Below are 17,059 nucleotides of genomic sequence, written 5' to 3'. Positions count from 1 at the left end.
TATTAACATTGCATGATCTTAAGGAGTTTATTGTATAAAAGCATACCCTTTTGATCTCTTTCAAGATTCATCTTTGGCTAGTTTAACTGTCACAGCGGTTATTAGTTGGTTAAATAACTACATAACCACATCTTTCTTACTCTTAAGTTACTACATTTTTTGTACTGGTATCAAATGTTAGTTAAATTGGCATAGAATTAGTGTTATTAATAGACTTTCTTTTAGAAGATATCAAGATCCACTAATGTTTGTGATCCTTTATCAGAAAAATTGAGGTGTCAATGCAATCTATGATTAGATCAATCTCAATTTTTTCAATTTAAGAAAAAGTTCAAGAATAGAATAAGAACAAGATAAATTCCATGAATGCTCTGTTTGTTTAAATGAATTTCAAGAAGAAGAAAATTTAAGAATTCTTCCTAGTTCGAGTCATGCTTTTCAAGAGATAGAGAGAGAGGGTTTAGATCAGAAACATCAAATTAAATACCATCATTGCAAAAAAATTAAAGAGTTGATGAGAAGGGAGAGTGGAGAAAAAAAAATAGATTTTTGAAAATTGAAAAAAGTAAAGGGTTGATTTGACATGTTAGAAAATTAGAATGAGTCTTGGGACTCTAGAATGGTATGCTTGACAATAAGATTCAAGCAAGGGTATTTTAGATATAAAAAGACAGCTCACTAACATCTGACGAAAAAAATGACGGAAATAAAAAAAGGGGGCTAAATTAGAAGCTAGTCGTCTAGAAGGGGTCATTTTGGTGAGTTGATCATCTTTAGGGGGTCAAAATGGAATTAACCCTTCTTATAATCAACCAATGGTATAAACCGAGGAAGTACTAGTTGTACTAGCTAGTGTGGGAAAAGAAAGTGGAGGTAATGAATTAGTGAACGTGTTCTCTTCAATACCAATCACCATTCCTTTCTCCACCCTCACATAGTCACATACTCTCTCTCTCTCTCTTCTGGGTTCTCTTCTGGTTTGAACAACATTTTTTCTTCTCTATCTCTAATCCTCCTCCTCCCCCCAACCCAAACTCTCTCTCTCTATCTGGATATCCACCACCACCCACCCACCATGTCTCATCCCGACGGAAACCCATCGTCTAGTTACGACCAAAGTTCTTCATGGATGAAGTCATTTCCTCCCACCACCCGAGATAAGAATAAAGTGGGTTCTCAACTCTCTCTCTCTCTCTCTCCTTAATTTGTTTTTCCTATTTAATTATCATTGGAGAAAGGGTTGTTAGGGTTTTGTAAGTAATACTGGATGGTACTGTTTTATAGTGTGTTTCAGAGGATAGTGATGAAGAAGATCTGTTCACGGTTCCTGATATTGAAGCAGCAGCAAGACCTACTACTGAATCTTCTGCTGCTGGTAAGGCCATTGAGGGTTCACAGCTTAACAATACCACCAGTTTAGCGGCCAATGGGAAGCGTCGGAGAGGACGTAATCCCGCTGATAGAGAGTATAGAAGGCTTAAGAGGTATTCTAACTCTCTCGCTCTCTCTTTCTACCTCATTATGTCTAAGGTTGAATAATCGGAAACGTAGACATTCTAGAGTGGGAATGAATCCAGACATAATAGAAAAAAATAAGTTGTGAGAATAATCCCACATGGACAAAGGGTAACTCGTACATTCTATAGATCCTGTCCACTTTCTTTTTTGAAGAAGAGATTATATATTATATTAACATTAGTGATGAAAAAGCACTAATAAATTACAAGTAGGGTTACATGTTATGGAGTACAGATTGGGTCCACGATAATCTGTTTGATCGAACAATCAACTTCTGTGAAGATCCACGGAATACTTCTCTTTCCACATTGCCCACCATATTGCACAAGGAATAGTAGTAGTCAAGTAGCCTTTTGAAGGATTAATTCCTTTTATCTACTTTCCATAGTCTAATAAACTTGCTAAATCTTGAGCCATTTGGTCGGAAACACGTTATTTACTAGAGTAGGAGATATTCTAGATTCGAGCAGTTACTGAACACATTAGTATTAGATGATTAACTCCTTCACATTGACACAAGACACAACAATTCCGCAATTGAAAACCTCTTTCGTTTAGCATATTATAAGTTGGGATAGAGTTTAAAAGAGCTGCCCCAATAAAGAAAGATATCTTGGAAGGAATCATCCTTCTTCTCCACTGTTTATTAGCCGGAAATGAAATCATATCAGATATTGATCTTGATATATGATTTTAGTTAACGATATTATATAAAATGAGTCATGTTGCTCAAGTTTCCGTGAACACTTATCTTCCTCCTTCATTAAGAAAAGGTGGATCGCCAATCTCCTGGAAACCTATAATTCGAACCCTTTGACTTAAACCCACACCCCATGAACAATTTCTATCTTCATTAACCATGGTGCAATCTTATTATCTTTCATTTTGTTTGGCTGAATAACTCTCAAGTAATTGAAACATTTCTTCAAAACTTCCTCTCCCTCTCCAAACATCTTCCCAATAATAAAATTTTCATTTTGTATCACAACTTGGAGTTTTTTTGAATTGTTACCCAAGTAAGAGTCGAACCCAACAAATGTTGCTCCATTTGTAGACGCCTTAGAGCTGCAGCTATTTTAAAGTTTTCAAGTTAGTTTCTTAGCTTTACCAAAGTATCACAACTTGGAGTAGGAGGAGTATCGCTTTTAAACGAAGAATATATTTCCAAGATCCAAGATCATATGGAAATATAGTGCCATGTTGGAAAAATTAGATTTGTCATCTGCATGCATGTGTTTAGATCTTGTTGACTTGTTACCTTTGAGTTTGTTAAACACAAACTTAACATGGTATCAGAGAGAGGCTAATGCGTGGTAGGCCTAAAGGAACTTGTTAGAAGAGGCGTGTAAGAACAACGTTTGTACTCTTAGCAGATTGGTTTTGAGTTATTGGATGATCACAAACTTAACATATGTATCTTAAAAGTCACATTAAATGGAGAAAAGGATTATAGAAAATGATATCTTGATTCTTTCTCATCCTAATAAATAAAGATAGAAAATCAAGAATATGTAGTCTTTACAAAAGAAATAAAGATGGGAGTAACTGGGGTGACATGTTCAGTGAAGATAGAGTGGGTCTTCATTATAATGACATCTAACACCTTGCTAACACCTCTTATACACAGTGAAGCATCTTTGGTTAGCTCCTCTTGTACCTCACATGCTCTTGATAACCTTTTCGATGTTGTTTGAGGCACGAGGCTTGGTGAGTGATAAGCCTCACGGCCACTAAGCTAACCTGATCATGCGCAAGGCACGTAGGAGAAACTTCTTGACTTGTTGCCAAAAGTTTTTAGTGTCACGGGTTGTTAAGTCAACTCAATATAACATCCTTAAAGCACAAGGATTGAAGTGTGAAAGTTAAAATCCAAATCCTAACGTTTATGCGGCTCTCTGCACTCCCTCCTAGTACATAGGCAGCCTACCCTGACATCTCGGAGGCATGGTGACCTTTAAGTCATCTTGGCTTTGCCAATGATGCGACACGACACCTTAGTGTCCCAACATGTGAGCTACACTCACGCCATCCCGTATGAAGCTTCCCATCTCGTCTCGAGCTTCGGCATATACGCATCTCGACTTACCGTATGGAATTTGGATATATGAGCATACCATCTTGCATAAGCTATCTTAGGTCCAATATACCCAACATAGCACATTAAGGTCTGGCCTCTTGAATAGTTTCATCCTCCCAACGCTAGAAGTTAGCATGCAGCACGACCTGGCTCAGCACGTGAAGATGAAGCATCTAGCCCAAAGGGAGGTCATAGTACACTATCGTCAGGGATTGTCCTAAGCCATGTCTTATGACAAGAGACCCGTGCAATATGCCTCTTTGACATATGTTAAGCCAGCTCTAGGGGTTGCGCAGGCCTATGCACATAGCACGGGTACGAAGGGAGACCACCCCCCCTCTTATATATACAAAAACCCATTTTGTCTATTTCAAACAAGAGAAACGCCAATCTTGTAACCAGACATACTTTTCGTATAAATGACGCCTATGTCCCTTTTCCAGACTTGAATGCAATAGACATCTTTCATTCCCATGTCAAACGAGAGTTCCTGGTCCCTACGACCCCGTCTTGAGTCTTGACACACATGCCTATTTGCGGTTGCTATCATAGTAGCACACGTAATGACATAAGCTTCTCCAAGCTAAGAGGTCGTGACTCTAGGATCTGGGAGATATGTGTGAAGGTTTTGTTACATTGAATGTAAAGTTGTAGTTATTTTGGTGTAACATAAGAGTTATGAAAACAGTTATTGGGGCAAACCAACAATTATGCACAAAGAAAAGTTTTCGTAAGCATTGTTTTGACTGAAGTAATCGTTCACTTTGGTAGCATGTTTTACGTCCATCTTTCAATATTTGTACTTCGGCCTATAAAGTATTCCCGTTCGATATAAGATTAATTGAATAAGTATATATAGTTTTGTGTTCCTTACTAATATAGTCTGCACTTGGAAACCAGGTTGCTTAGGAACAGAGTCTCTGCTCAACAGGCCCGTGAAAGGAAGAAGGCCTACGTCAACGATTTGGAATCAAAAGCCAAAGATTTACAAGACAAGAATTCAAATTTAGAGGAAAAGATTTCAACTTTGATCAATGAAAACACCATGCTTAGGAAGGTGAGAAATATGGGTCTACTCACTATTTGTTTATCTACTCAGTTTTTACTACAAGATACCCTAATTCCGGATCTCATTACTTGTTTAAAAATTGCAGGTCCTTATGAACACTAGACCTAAAGTTGATGAGAGTAGTGATTCCAAACAAGATCAATCTGTAAGAGCTGATTCTTAATGTCCCAGAACTTTGTTTAGAGACATATGCTTGTAATTGTACATCAGATGTTTATATTTGCTTGATGATGATATTGGTTCACAAGTTTCTTGATCAATTGGATAGAGAACATGGGTATTTAGATATTCGCTTGTTCAATAAATGGTTTGGCTAGATTTATTAATTAAGTTAAAGTTGTGGTTGAAAAAGCTTTTGATTAAGTTGGCATACGAAAATTAGTCTTAGTTGAAGAAAGATGAAATACAAGTTAATAGAGAAGCAAAACTATATGATGAGTTATTCTTTCAAATTTGAAGGAAGATTTATGTTTTGCAATTGGAAGGAACTTTTTCAGAATATCAGACAAGTCCAGACCTAGAATGTCGTTTTGAACACGGACGACCTAGATCTTAATCTGACTCGTCAAACTAGTGGCATGTATTGCATTAGGGAGAAGGGAATCTTCCCAAACGCCGGTGTCCTGGTTAAAAACAACAGGCCCTTCTTCCGTAATGAGCCACTGGCAGCGACTCCTGCACCTACAAGAATCCCTCTTATACGAGTAGACATCGAAATGATACCAGCCTTCTCCACCGGTATCTCCCCATTCTACATCACAATAGAAAAGTGTGGTTCTAAATATATTCACCGAGAACTTCCACTCAATGAAATCACCATTTTCAACCATCATTAGCCCTAGGTCATCGTCTTTCGATTGACATTCTATTCTCATGCTCTTGTTATTTCTCAGTCTATTTGTAATATGTACTGTCACATGAATCCCTGCAACACCCACACAATTCTCCCCCACAAACATGTACAATAACAATATCCAAAATACGATAATGTTATTGCGGCTATCTCTCTTATTATTATTCGTCATCTCTTATGATCAAATGAATTTGAAACTCTTCTCCTAATACTTACGACTCCATTCAACTATATATAAACACTTGCAATCTCTATGTATCATGAAATATGTGAAATTTTCTTCGGGCTACCTAACTCTCTTTAATTTGGTCTTGATCCATGATCAATATAAGCATCTAGTTATTGTTGGTTCATTCACAAAGTTTTTGCCATCAACAAAATGCAAAGATGCCCTGAAATGTTATAACAAATATATTATACATAATTTTGTAAGGAAAATTTAAAATGCTAAAAAACTAATCTATCGTCTTTAACCGATCACCAATGCTTAAAACCTTAACATAGTAGATTCTTCCTAAACTAGCAGAATTGCAGCAAAAAAAAAGTCATAACTAGAATGGCGCCCTATACCTTTATGAATATTGGAATTGTTTAGATAGAAACAAAAGAAGGAATAGAGTTGAAACGAAAGGAAGAACAAAGGAACTAACTGAAGGACTCGACGATGACGCGGAGGTGCCTGTAGTAGTTATGGGTGTTGATCCGCCACTAGGAGTCATCGGTATGTTTTGGTTGTTGTTATTTATACCTCCGCCAGTGTCGCCTCCTCCGCCCCCTGCTCCAATGGTGCCTCCTCCACCACCTACTCCGACGCCTCCTCCAGTGTCGCCTCCTCCAGTGTCGCCTCCTCCGCCCCCTGCTCCAATGGTGCCTCCTCCACCACCCACTCCGACACCTCCGCCGCCTCCTCCGATGCCTCCTCCCGCACCTCCTCCGATACCTCCAGCATTCCTTCCAATACCGAATCGATTGTATAGAAATTTCAAAACCGTAATTATAACAAGTAAATATTCCAAGTAACATGATAGAACAAAAAAGAGGTAACATGACTCTTTATAAGCCCATAGACACTTCCAGACAATATAAAACAAGAAAAGCAAATACAACCCAAAGACAAAGCATAGAAGAATAAATTTTCAATTCAAAATTCCAAAAGGGTTAAAAACCCCTTTTCATTTTTGAACCATGATTTCTTTATTTCTTTATTTCTTTTCCAGCTCAAAAGTGTGGGGGTGGTAAGAGAAAAAGTGGGAGAATAAGTAGCCTTTTTCTATCATACTTTGAAGAGGATATAAAAACTCTTTTTTGTTCACTTAGAGAAAAAAAAAGACTAATGAGGGTGCAAAAATTACAAACATTCTAACTAACACAAATTAGAATGAGAAAAGCTAATTGGCCCGGCCAAAACTCGGGGCCACCACTGCCAACATCCGATGTGTTCCGCTCTCATTGTTCTCCCAGCCACATAAACTTTTGCCCAGTAGTCGGCCATAATTTCGGCCCAAATAGCATTTTCTAATTAGAATTATTAGTTCATATTAGTAAAAGATTAGGAGAAATAGGTCTTTTACTTGTTACCCCCTTAACATAGATATTTAACATTAACAAATACAATCTTTTGAAATAATTTTTTCAAATCCCCAATTCTTCAAAAACCCATAATGAAAAAAAATAAGGAAGTTCCATACCTTGGAGATGATGGGTACACACAAGATCCATAACCTACATATTACAACAATCACAACCATAAATTACAACCCTTCACAGGAAAGAGTGTTAGAGAGAGAAAGGGTTAGAGAGAGAGAGAGAGAGAGAGAGTAATTTACTAGGATCAGTGACAGCAATAGTAGCAGAACCAGCAAAAACACAAGCAGTAGGAGACATTGAGTTGCGTTGATAATAACTATTAAAAGCATAAGAAGCATGAGCTTGAATTGTATTAGGAAGAAAACAGAGACCCATTGATTGAATAGGTATACAATCTGCTCCAGCTCCACATGCATAATCTAAACCTCTCTGTAATTCTTTTTCACTTGCATCACTCCTTGCCACACACCAACTTCCTCCTCCTCCTCCTCCTTCTACCACTCCCCTCATCAATAACCCCCCTATACACACCAATATCACCAGTTTCCTCCATTTATCATCTCTTCTACTAGTAGTAGTTGCTCTCATCGCCATTAAACAGACCACCCACTATTTAGTAAAGCTATAGAGAGAGAGAGAGTTTGTTTTCCTTTTTATGCTCTGTTTCCTTATATACTACTCTGGTTTCTTAAAATTGATCACATTCTAGAATCCAGTATTAAGTAATAAAGTTCCTCCCAAATTTAGGCATGGGAGCCTCTAATAGCACTTGCTAAAATTGTTGTTAGCACTCTCTGTAGGCACCCCGCCTATCCTCTTTTCTTTCTCTTGTTCTCCTTCTTCTCTTTCTTCTTCTTCTGCATATTTTCTCCTTCTAATCATCAGCAACACTTTATCATGGAAACAATCTTGTATCTAAACATACCATCACCAATCAACAATGAGGAGGGTTAGGAGATAAAGAACTTTGTTTTAGAGAGAGAGAAAGAGGGAAATCATTATGAAAATAACTTTGATTTGAACCAACCTTGATCTATGATGTGGCGTTAGAGAGAAAGAACCTTGATCCAAAACCACCATTAAAACACAGATTTTTTAATCACAGACTAGCCTCGGACCAACCTGTTAAGTTTCAGACAGGACAGTCTGAACCCCAAAACAAGGACTCGGACCGTCCTGTCTAAAACTTGTAAGATTTGTTCGAGTCTGAAGCCTTGTTTTAAGTTTCGGACGGGTCGATCCGTGTACAACAATTTCAGTTGGTGCCAACAGATGGTTGTGGTCAAAAGAGATTGACATTGGTCAATCTCCTCCACCGGAGACTAACAGCAATTTCGACGAGTGCTTTTAGCCGCTCCCTTTTGGCATTCAATTAGGTTAGGATCTATAAATTTTAGTACTATGTGTCACTTCTAAATTGTTAAGAAATTATTTTTTTGGTAATTTTCGACTTGTTTCTTGCAAGTCCAAACATCTATCGGTAAATCCAATTCTTAAGGGTTTGCTACCAGACATTTGTGTGCCTTTATAAATCTTTTCTATTTCGACATGTACTAGTGTAACCGATTAGCCAAAGTTAAATGCTAGGAGTACAACCAGTTTCACCATAGACATACATTGTTGAAGGCATATAAGAGAAAATAAGAGGGGTAGTCAATCCGGACTTTAGTAGACATTCCAAAATCTGTGAATATCTGCGGCATTCAATCGCTGACATTTCAAAGTCTGTGAATCTTTGTGGCATTCAATCACGGACATTTTGAAGTTCGTGAATGTCCAAGACACTCAATCACAGACATTTTAAAGTTTGTGAATGTTAGCGGCATTCTCAAATCCATAGACTTTGGTAGATTTGGATTTTCATTGAAATTTTGGTGGATACTAGTGCAAAAATAGAGTCGAATTTGTCAACCAAAAAATGATTGACTTTCATGAACATTTTCAATTTTCGTGCGTTCTAGCTTAACAGCAAAAAAATAATGATAATGATAAACCCAATAATGATATGATAAAAGAAATACTAATAACAATAATAAATATCACGATAATATGTATTAAACTCATGTAGGGCTAGCCTGATCTTACAAGTGTTAGTCGGCCCACGACTTGCGATGACGTTTATGTGAAGCATTTTCAAGAAAAAATGAAGCGAAATGTGTTTGCCAAAAAGACACTAGACATTATCTCTATTCAATTAGGACAATGATAATTGGCAATTAATACCAATAATGGTAATTTAATAATATACCAGGGTATATCCCATGCCCTACGAACAGTTGTATAAATCAAATTTAACGAAATTTTCTTTTTTCTTAAATTAGTTGTTTTACTTAAAGAGAGAGATTTCAATTTCCTTTTTACAACCCTCGCAATTTATTTTGTTTCCTTTTCTCTTAAATTAGTTATTTTATTTCTAAGAAGAACACGGTTTTATTTAGAAAGAAAGATTTCAATTTCCCTTTTTTAAACTTTGCAATTTGTTTTGGCCAGCGCTTTGGGGAAAGCTAAAAAGTTTCCGGGGTGTGAAGACTTGGTAAAAAATTGGTCAAATTTGTTTGACAATTTTATTTAGGGGAAAGCAAAATAGCTTTTCCACCTCACCTCTCTCTCTCTCTCCACCTCACCTCTCTCTCTCTCTCTCTCCACCTCACCTCTCTCTCTCTCTCTCTCCACCTCACCTCTCTCTCTCTCCACCTCACCTCTATCTTCTCCGATTAGGTCGCCGGCCGGAAAATTTTCCGGCCGGCGACCATTTTAAAAAAAAAAAAAACAAATTTTCACTCTCTCTCTCTCTCTAGAAACTCCGGCGAAGGGGTTTCCCTTCGCCGGAGTTCCGGTCTGTTGAAGAACAGACCGGAACTGGTTTGTTCTTCAACAGACCAGATCTGGCCTGTTGAAGAACAGACCAGATCGGGCTGTTCTTCAACAGACCGGAAGTGGTCTGTTGAAGAACAGACCAGTCCGGTCTGTTCTTCAACAGATCCGGTCTTCAACAGGCCGGATCTGTTGAAGAACAGACCGGACTGGTCTGTTGAAGAACAGACCAGTTCCGGTCTGTTCTTCAACAGACCGGAACTCCGGCGAAGGGAAACCCCTTCGCCGGAGTTTCTAGAGAGAGAGAGAGAGTGAAATTTTTTTTTTTTTTTTTTTTTAATGGTCGCCGGCCGGAAAATTTTCCGGCCGGCGACCTAATCGGAGAAGATAGAGGTGAGGTGGAGAGAGAGAGAGGTGAGGTGGAGATAGATTGAGGTGAGGTGGAGTGTTTTTTTTTATTTCCCCTTAAAATTTATTTCCCCGGAAAATCTCTAAAATTATACATATTCCCTTTAAAATTTCACACCCCGGAAACTATTTAGCTTTCCCCAAAGCGCTAGCCTTTGTTTTACTTTGCAATTTGTTTTGTTTCGCTTTTTCTTAAATTAGTTATTTTATTTCTAAAAAGGACACAGTTATTTTTTTTAAGTACGTTATTTTATTTCTGAGAAGGACTATAGTTCAAAATTTTGGGAATGACTTCTAAACAATATCATTTATTAAAAAGGGATGTTTGTCCCCGTCAGCATTTTTCCGTTCTGTTTTATTATATAGATTGTTATTGATATTTCAAAAGTATCTTCGTATTTCGAATATATGTTGCGCGGGCTAACTCGTCTTTTTTATGCGTCAGTCGACCCAAATTACAGCACTACCTTAATAATAGCATGTATTACTATATTATTATATTGTTATATAATAATATATTATTGGCATTATACAAACAATATGTTACACTTTCATTATCATGAAATCCATGAAAGTTCATACAATGTCAATGAGAGTCGATGAAAATTTATACAATGTCACTGAAATTTAGAATCAATGAAAGTCTTTATATGGCTCATCAAAAAAAAAAAAGTCTTTATATTCTTCGTTGACAATAAAAATGTACATAGACGTGAAATTTGTGAATGTCAACCAAACTCTTCTCCGAATACTTAGGACTCATTGCAATTACGTATAAACACTTGTAATCTCTATCTATCAAAATATGGAGTATAACATTTTCGTGGAGTAGATAGCTACCTAACTTTCTTTAATTTGGTCTTAATCCATGATCAAAATAAGCATCTAGTTATTGTTGGTTCATTCACAAAGTTTTTGCCATCAACAAAATGCAAATTAAGATGCCCTCAAATGCTATAACAATATATTTTACATAATTTTGTATGGAAAATTTAAAATGCTAAAAAACTAATTTATCATCTTTAATCAATTGCAGATGCTTAAAACCTTAACATAGTAGATTCCTCGTAAACGAGAAGAATTGCTCCAAAAACAAAGTCATAACTAGAATGGCACCTTATACCTTTATGAAAATTAGAATGGGGTTGGGCAAAAGGCCCAAAATCAGCCCAACAATATGTATCAGGCCCACTGCAGATAAAGAATGAGGGGCAGGTCCAAAAAAGTCAGGCTAGGGGTGAAATTTCCGAAACACCCTTCTTCTTTTTGAAATTTACGAAACGACCATCGAAAAATTCCCGGGAAACTCGAAAATTTCTGACAAATAATCTGACACGCCTCCCATCAGACTGTGTACTTTCCATAAATTCACAAAATTGCCACCGAAAAATTCCCGGGAAATGCGAATTTTTTTGAAAAATAGTCTGATGCACCTGACATTAAACCTTGTACTTTCCACGAATTTACAGAATTGCCATTATAAAATTTACCAACTTGCCATTTTCGTTCTTTTTTCCAGATTTATTTCTTATTTCTTTTTTATTTTCTCCACACATATTTCTCTCTCCAATCTCAACAAATTTCGTTCTTTTTTTCCAGATTTATTTCTGATCTCTTTCCAATCTCAACAAATTTCTTCATTTTTGGTAGTATTTCATTGATTTGTATAAAGAAATTTTCTTGTGTACCGGGAACTATTTAGTGTACTGGTCATTTTTTAGATATGTACTACACATTTTTGTACTGGGAATTTTCTTGTGTACCGGGAATTGTTCTGTGTACAAGCCATTTGGTTATGTACTAGAAATTTTTGTAGTGAGAATTTTCTTGTGTACCGGGAATTGTTCTGTGTACACGCCATTTGGTTATGTACTAGACATTTTTGTACTGGGGAATTTTCTTGTGCACCGGGAATTGTTCTATGTACTGGCCATTTGGTTTAGTACTGGACACTTTTGAACTGAGAAATTTCTCTTGTACCGGAAATGGTTCTGTGCACTGGACATTTGGTTATGTACTTTGATGTTTTTAGAGATGAAGAAGATAAAATGTGAAACAAATAAGAGTGATGAAGAAGAAAAATAAGAACATAAAACTTTTAGAGAGAGAAAGACAGAAAACTTTAATGTTTTTAGAGATTGAAAGAGATGAAGAAGATAAAATGTGAAACAAAATAAGAATGATGAACACCCAAAAATGAGAACATAAAACTTTTAGAGAAAGTAAGAACAGAAAATTGATGTTTTTAGAGATTGAAAGAGATGAAGAAAATAAAATGTGAAACAAAAAAGAATGATGAACATCCAAAAATAAGAAAATAAAACTTTTAGAGAGAGAAAGAAAAGAAAATTTATGTTTTTAGAGATTGAAAGAGATGAAGAAGATAAAATGTGAAAAACAAAATAAGAATGATGAAGAAGATTTTTGGATGTATAAATAAGAAGAAAGAAGGAGTTGAAACAAAATATAATGGGAGGGATCCAAAAAAATTGGCTGAAATTTCGTCAAAAAATGGCGCCATTTTTGAATTTTCAGAAAATCTGAATGTTTCTCTGACATGACGTCATGTACGGAGAATTAATTGCTTCGCTGTCGTCCGTCAGATTGTCAAAAAACACAGAACTTTCCCGTGGAGGGGTAAAAGAGGGATAAATAAAATAAAAACCAGAAAACTGTGAGCTGTCCTGACAATTTGGACTGGGTTCTAATTTTTTTTTTGGACTGGGGGTAATGCTTATTTACCCTCCATTCTTTGGGCCTCTCACTCAAAAATCCTTGTTTAGATAGAAACAAAAGAAGGAGTAGAGTTGAAACTAAAGGAAGATTAAGGAACTAACTGAAAGACTCAACCATGACTCGGAGGTGCATGTAGTAGTTGTAGGCTTTGATCTTCCTCCAGAAGGTATCGGTGTGTTTGGTTGTTGTTATTTGTACCTCTGCCAATGTCGCCTCCTCCGCCCCTTGCTCCGATGGTGCCTCCTCCACCACCTTCTCCAATGGCTCTTTCACCACCTCCTCCCACGCCTCCTCCATCACCTCCTCTGATGCCTCCTGCAGCATTCCTTCCAATACTCGTTTGGGTTATTTTCCAAATGGCCTCCTAGTTTATGACCAGCTTCCCGCCTAATTTTTTAGTTTATCGAAAATATCCAGATGGCTCTCTTTTTGCCGTTTCTGTCACAAGACCGTTAACTTTGAATTTTTTATTCAAAACTTACCCCCTCCGTGTCATTAGCGGCCCAAGTTCCAGTTTCCACGTCGATAGTCCTAAAAACCAAGATATAGGGTATTTCGCCACAGATATATAACATAATAATAATGAAAGTCAACTAAATGGCAAACCAATACATCATGGAGCTCATAAGAAATCATAAATCAAACTAACGAATAATGAATTAATCATAATCTCTGAAATATCTGTTTACATCAATTGGTAAACGAAACTAAAAGGAAATACTTTGAAAGAAACTCCGAGCTGACGAACTGAGATCAAACTGGTGACAATCCCTAGTCTCTATCACTTGAAAAATGGTAGGCCAGAATCCAATAAGTAGATTTCCAAATGTCTAAAATCTCGATAGACCAAATCATAACCAAACAAAAATCCGAATAGACGAGAGGAAACAACAGTCTTAAACCAAAGCACGACTTTCATGCCAAATAACACCTACTCAACCTATCAGAGCTTTGAGGAAGGTTTTCACAACATAACTTCCCACATGATGGGTTACAACTAATTTTCGAAATTCACTAGTCGGCTTGATTTGGGCCTCGTGTTTGAATCGACTTAAACCTCTCAATAGACAAGGGATACCTCCCAAAAAGGGAATCCGTGCGACACGAGCATAGTGCAACACGAGCACTTCACATATGAGCAGGAGGCGCGTCAACTTCTAATTGGTAACATGCTTCTGAGATAAGAAGTATTATGTGTGGTCCACAAGTTTGTACAATACATACAATTACCCGGCTCTTCTCCTCTGATTATTCCTCTTCTTTCAGGTTTGCTTTCTTTGAAGTTTCTCGTCAACAAAAAAAAACTAGAATAGGTGTTTATTTGTTTGGATTGTTTTTATTTATTTATTTACCGTTTGGAAATTGGATGGTTTGTTTTGTGGATTTTTTGAATTTTTAAGTTACAAAGATGTTTGCCATGTGGACAAAAGGAACAAAATGGTGTTTATGATTGGTCGGTAATTTTATGAATATCATGGCGATAAACGATAAGAAATATCTAGAAAAGTAACATTGATCAAATTTAGTTTACACTTATTACTCTAACATGAATCGATTTCCAACTTGAAACTTCGGTGCTCAAGTGAAATCTCTTATGTGAAGTGCTCGTGTTATGATTTGTAACAAATTCAACAACAAAGGTCAACCTCTAATTACATATTATTTTAGGGGCCAAAAATAATAGTAATATCATGGCTTTGACCCCTAAAATAATAGCAATACCAGAACTAATAATTTGTTTGTCACCTTAAAAAACTAAAAAAAATGCTAAAATCACAAAAGATTTTGACAAAAGAAGTTGTTCAGTGATAGGCCTAAAAATAGGTCTATTCCCGCAAGTATACGGGGTCAAGTTATAGTATTGAAAATAAGATCGAGTATCGTCCCAAGGACAAGCTATTTTATCTAAATCTCGAATTAAAACCCCCTTTCATTAATTTTGACTTGTTTTTCCTTTCTTTTTGTAGATTCACAAAGGAGGGAGCATCGAGGAAGAGGACATCAAGAAGACCCTTTTTAGTTATTTTTACTTTATTTTTATTTTGGTGAGAGAGTGTTATAATTTTTTTTTTTTTTTTGTATTTCTTTATTTTTGTTGTTTTGTAATAAGGCCTTTATTGTTTTGACCCTAAATTAGAGGGCATTTAATTTGTAACCGAAACTAAGAAGCCTCGGGTTCGCACACTTGCGGGAAGAGTGGCCCGGGTCGTCTACAAAGGTCGTCGCCCGTCTTGAACGGGAGGTAACTTCTAGATCACCCACGAATCTCCTGTAAGTGGGTACTTGTGATGTTTTTGCTTGCCTAATTGATTGTCGAACTGTTAGTTTAATTATCATATTAGTAAGGGCATTAACCCATTACAAGATAGGAGTCGGATTTCATCACCGGTCTCTTGCCCATCTAGGTAACAACATCGCCGATCCCAAGCCTCACTTAAAATTAAAAATCGATTTAGACATTGGCCAAAGGGTAACGAGCTTATAGGACATTCTTGACAAATCTCGAACTTGATTAGTATTTGGAGTTTTCCCAGGAAGAGGGAACGATCCAAGAACACAATTCTTGATCGTTGTACTGTGACGGAGTAACTCCTCATAAGAATCATAGTTCAAGTTTTGGTAAGAAGTAGAAGCTGTCTAAATCAATTTTTAGGTGAAAAAGACTACCCGGTCGTCTAGATTGTGTCTAGGTTGCTTGGTGGAGTCAGCTTGCTTGCTTTGTTGTTTTCCTTAGGATCTTCGTAGTTTCGTTACTCTTAATAAAAAATAAAAAATAAAAAATAAAAAATAAAAATCAAATCAAAAGAGTCCTTTGTCTAGTCTTTTGGTGTATGCCTCCTAGGTTGTGTGATGAGAGGGGTCATTTTGTTAAGAGTCTGATTTGAGTGTTTTACTTGAAAACCTTTCTTTAAGCGAGACTATGAAGGATCACATTGATCAAGCTAGGACCGAGAATCAACCTATGACTCTCAAAGATTACATGCACCCAACTATGGTTTGTCAGCCATCATGCATTAGGTTACCCTCGACTAACACTTATTTCCAGATAAAGTCAGGGATTATCAACATGCTTCCAGTGTTTCGTGGTCTAGAGAATGAGAACCCGTATTATCATGTTAGGGAATTTGAGGACGTATGTAAGACTATGAACGTCCCTAACTCGATAGATGCCGTTACACTTAGGTTGTTCCCTTTTTCTCTAAAGGATAAAGCAAAGTCTTGGTTTTATGCCTTAAAACCAGAGTCTATTTCTACGTGGGCAGAACTTAGTGGTGTATTTCTACAAAAGTTCTTTTCCACGCATAAAACCAGAGCTTTAAGGCTGAGTCTGCTAAATTTTGAGCAACTCGAAGGAGAGTCTCTCCATACATATCTTGAGAGATTCAAAGATGTTCTACTAGAGTGTCCCCACCATGGGTTCGGAAAAATGAAACTAGTCCAAATATTGTATGAAGGACTAGATTATCCTACCATATCCCTGGTTGAATCATTCTGTAATGGCGGGTTTTCTAATAAAACCGCCGACGAGGGCATGGCCTTCTTAGAGGAACTAGCCGTGCAATCTCATCAATGGGGAACTTCGAGAGAACTTGTGTGTAATACATATAATTCAAGCTGGAGAAATCATCCCAATCTCTCTTGGTCTAAAGGTCAATACCAGAGTCAGCCTAGCACTTCTATGAACCATCCTGATTTCGTTGCCCCTAGCGATCCTTATGCTCAATCCAGTGTCCAACGTTCTTCTGAAAAGAAGATGACATTAGAGGACACCATGAACACGCCAGAGTTTATGCAAGCGACCACTCAGACATTAATTAGTCTAAAAAACCAGGTGTGTCAACTTCAAGAAGCCTTTAGTCAGATAGAAAATGGTGAGGTTCTGAGCCAACCAGGGCAGGGATCAGAATGTACATTGGCTAGACAACCACCCGATCAAGCCAATGTAGTTACCACCCTTAGGAGAGGTAGAGTTCTTGACAAGAGAGTAAGAGTTCAT

The 17,059-nt window shown here is 37.1% G+C and overlaps 2 protein-coding genes across 2 annotated transcripts; one reads left to right on the top strand and one right to left on the bottom strand.

Moving 5' to 3' along the window:
* Positions 1 to 833: 833 nt before the first annotated feature.
* Positions 834 to 5,015, top strand: HYH (HY5-homolog). Its single transcript, XM_086655469.1, has 4 exons — positions 834 to 1,168; positions 1,285 to 1,484; positions 4,496 to 4,652; positions 4,750 to 5,015. The coding sequence occupies exons 1-4, from the start codon at positions 1,076 to 1,078 to the stop codon at positions 4,825 to 4,827; spliced, it is 528 nt and encodes a 175-aa protein (XP_086511595.1). The 5' UTR covers positions 834 to 1,075; the 3' UTR covers positions 4,828 to 5,015.
* Positions 5,016 to 5,910: 895 nt separating this feature from the next.
* Positions 5,911 to 7,862, bottom strand: LOC147569012 (uncharacterized). Its single transcript, XM_086655468.1, has 3 exons — positions 7,344 to 7,862; positions 7,206 to 7,239; positions 5,911 to 6,468 (listed from the first exon to the last, which is right to left on the bottom strand). Exons 1-3 carry the CDS (start codon positions 7,696 to 7,698, stop codon positions 6,090 to 6,092), a joined length of 768 nt encoding a protein of 255 aa, XP_086511594.1. The 5' UTR covers positions 7,699 to 7,862; the 3' UTR covers positions 5,911 to 6,089.
* Positions 7,863 to 17,059: the final 9,197 nt, after the last annotated feature.

This window comes from Eschscholzia californica, unplaced genomic scaffold, assembly GCF_041429995.1.
Source record: "Eschscholzia californica isolate CP2 unplaced genomic scaffold, dmEscCali1.0.p SCAF_1, whole genome shotgun sequence".
Taxonomy (NCBI): Eukaryota; Viridiplantae; Streptophyta; class Magnoliopsida; order Ranunculales; family Papaveraceae; genus Eschscholzia; species Eschscholzia californica.
Note: the sequence above shows the minus strand (reverse complement) of the source record. Positions and strands in the feature narration are given on the sequence as shown.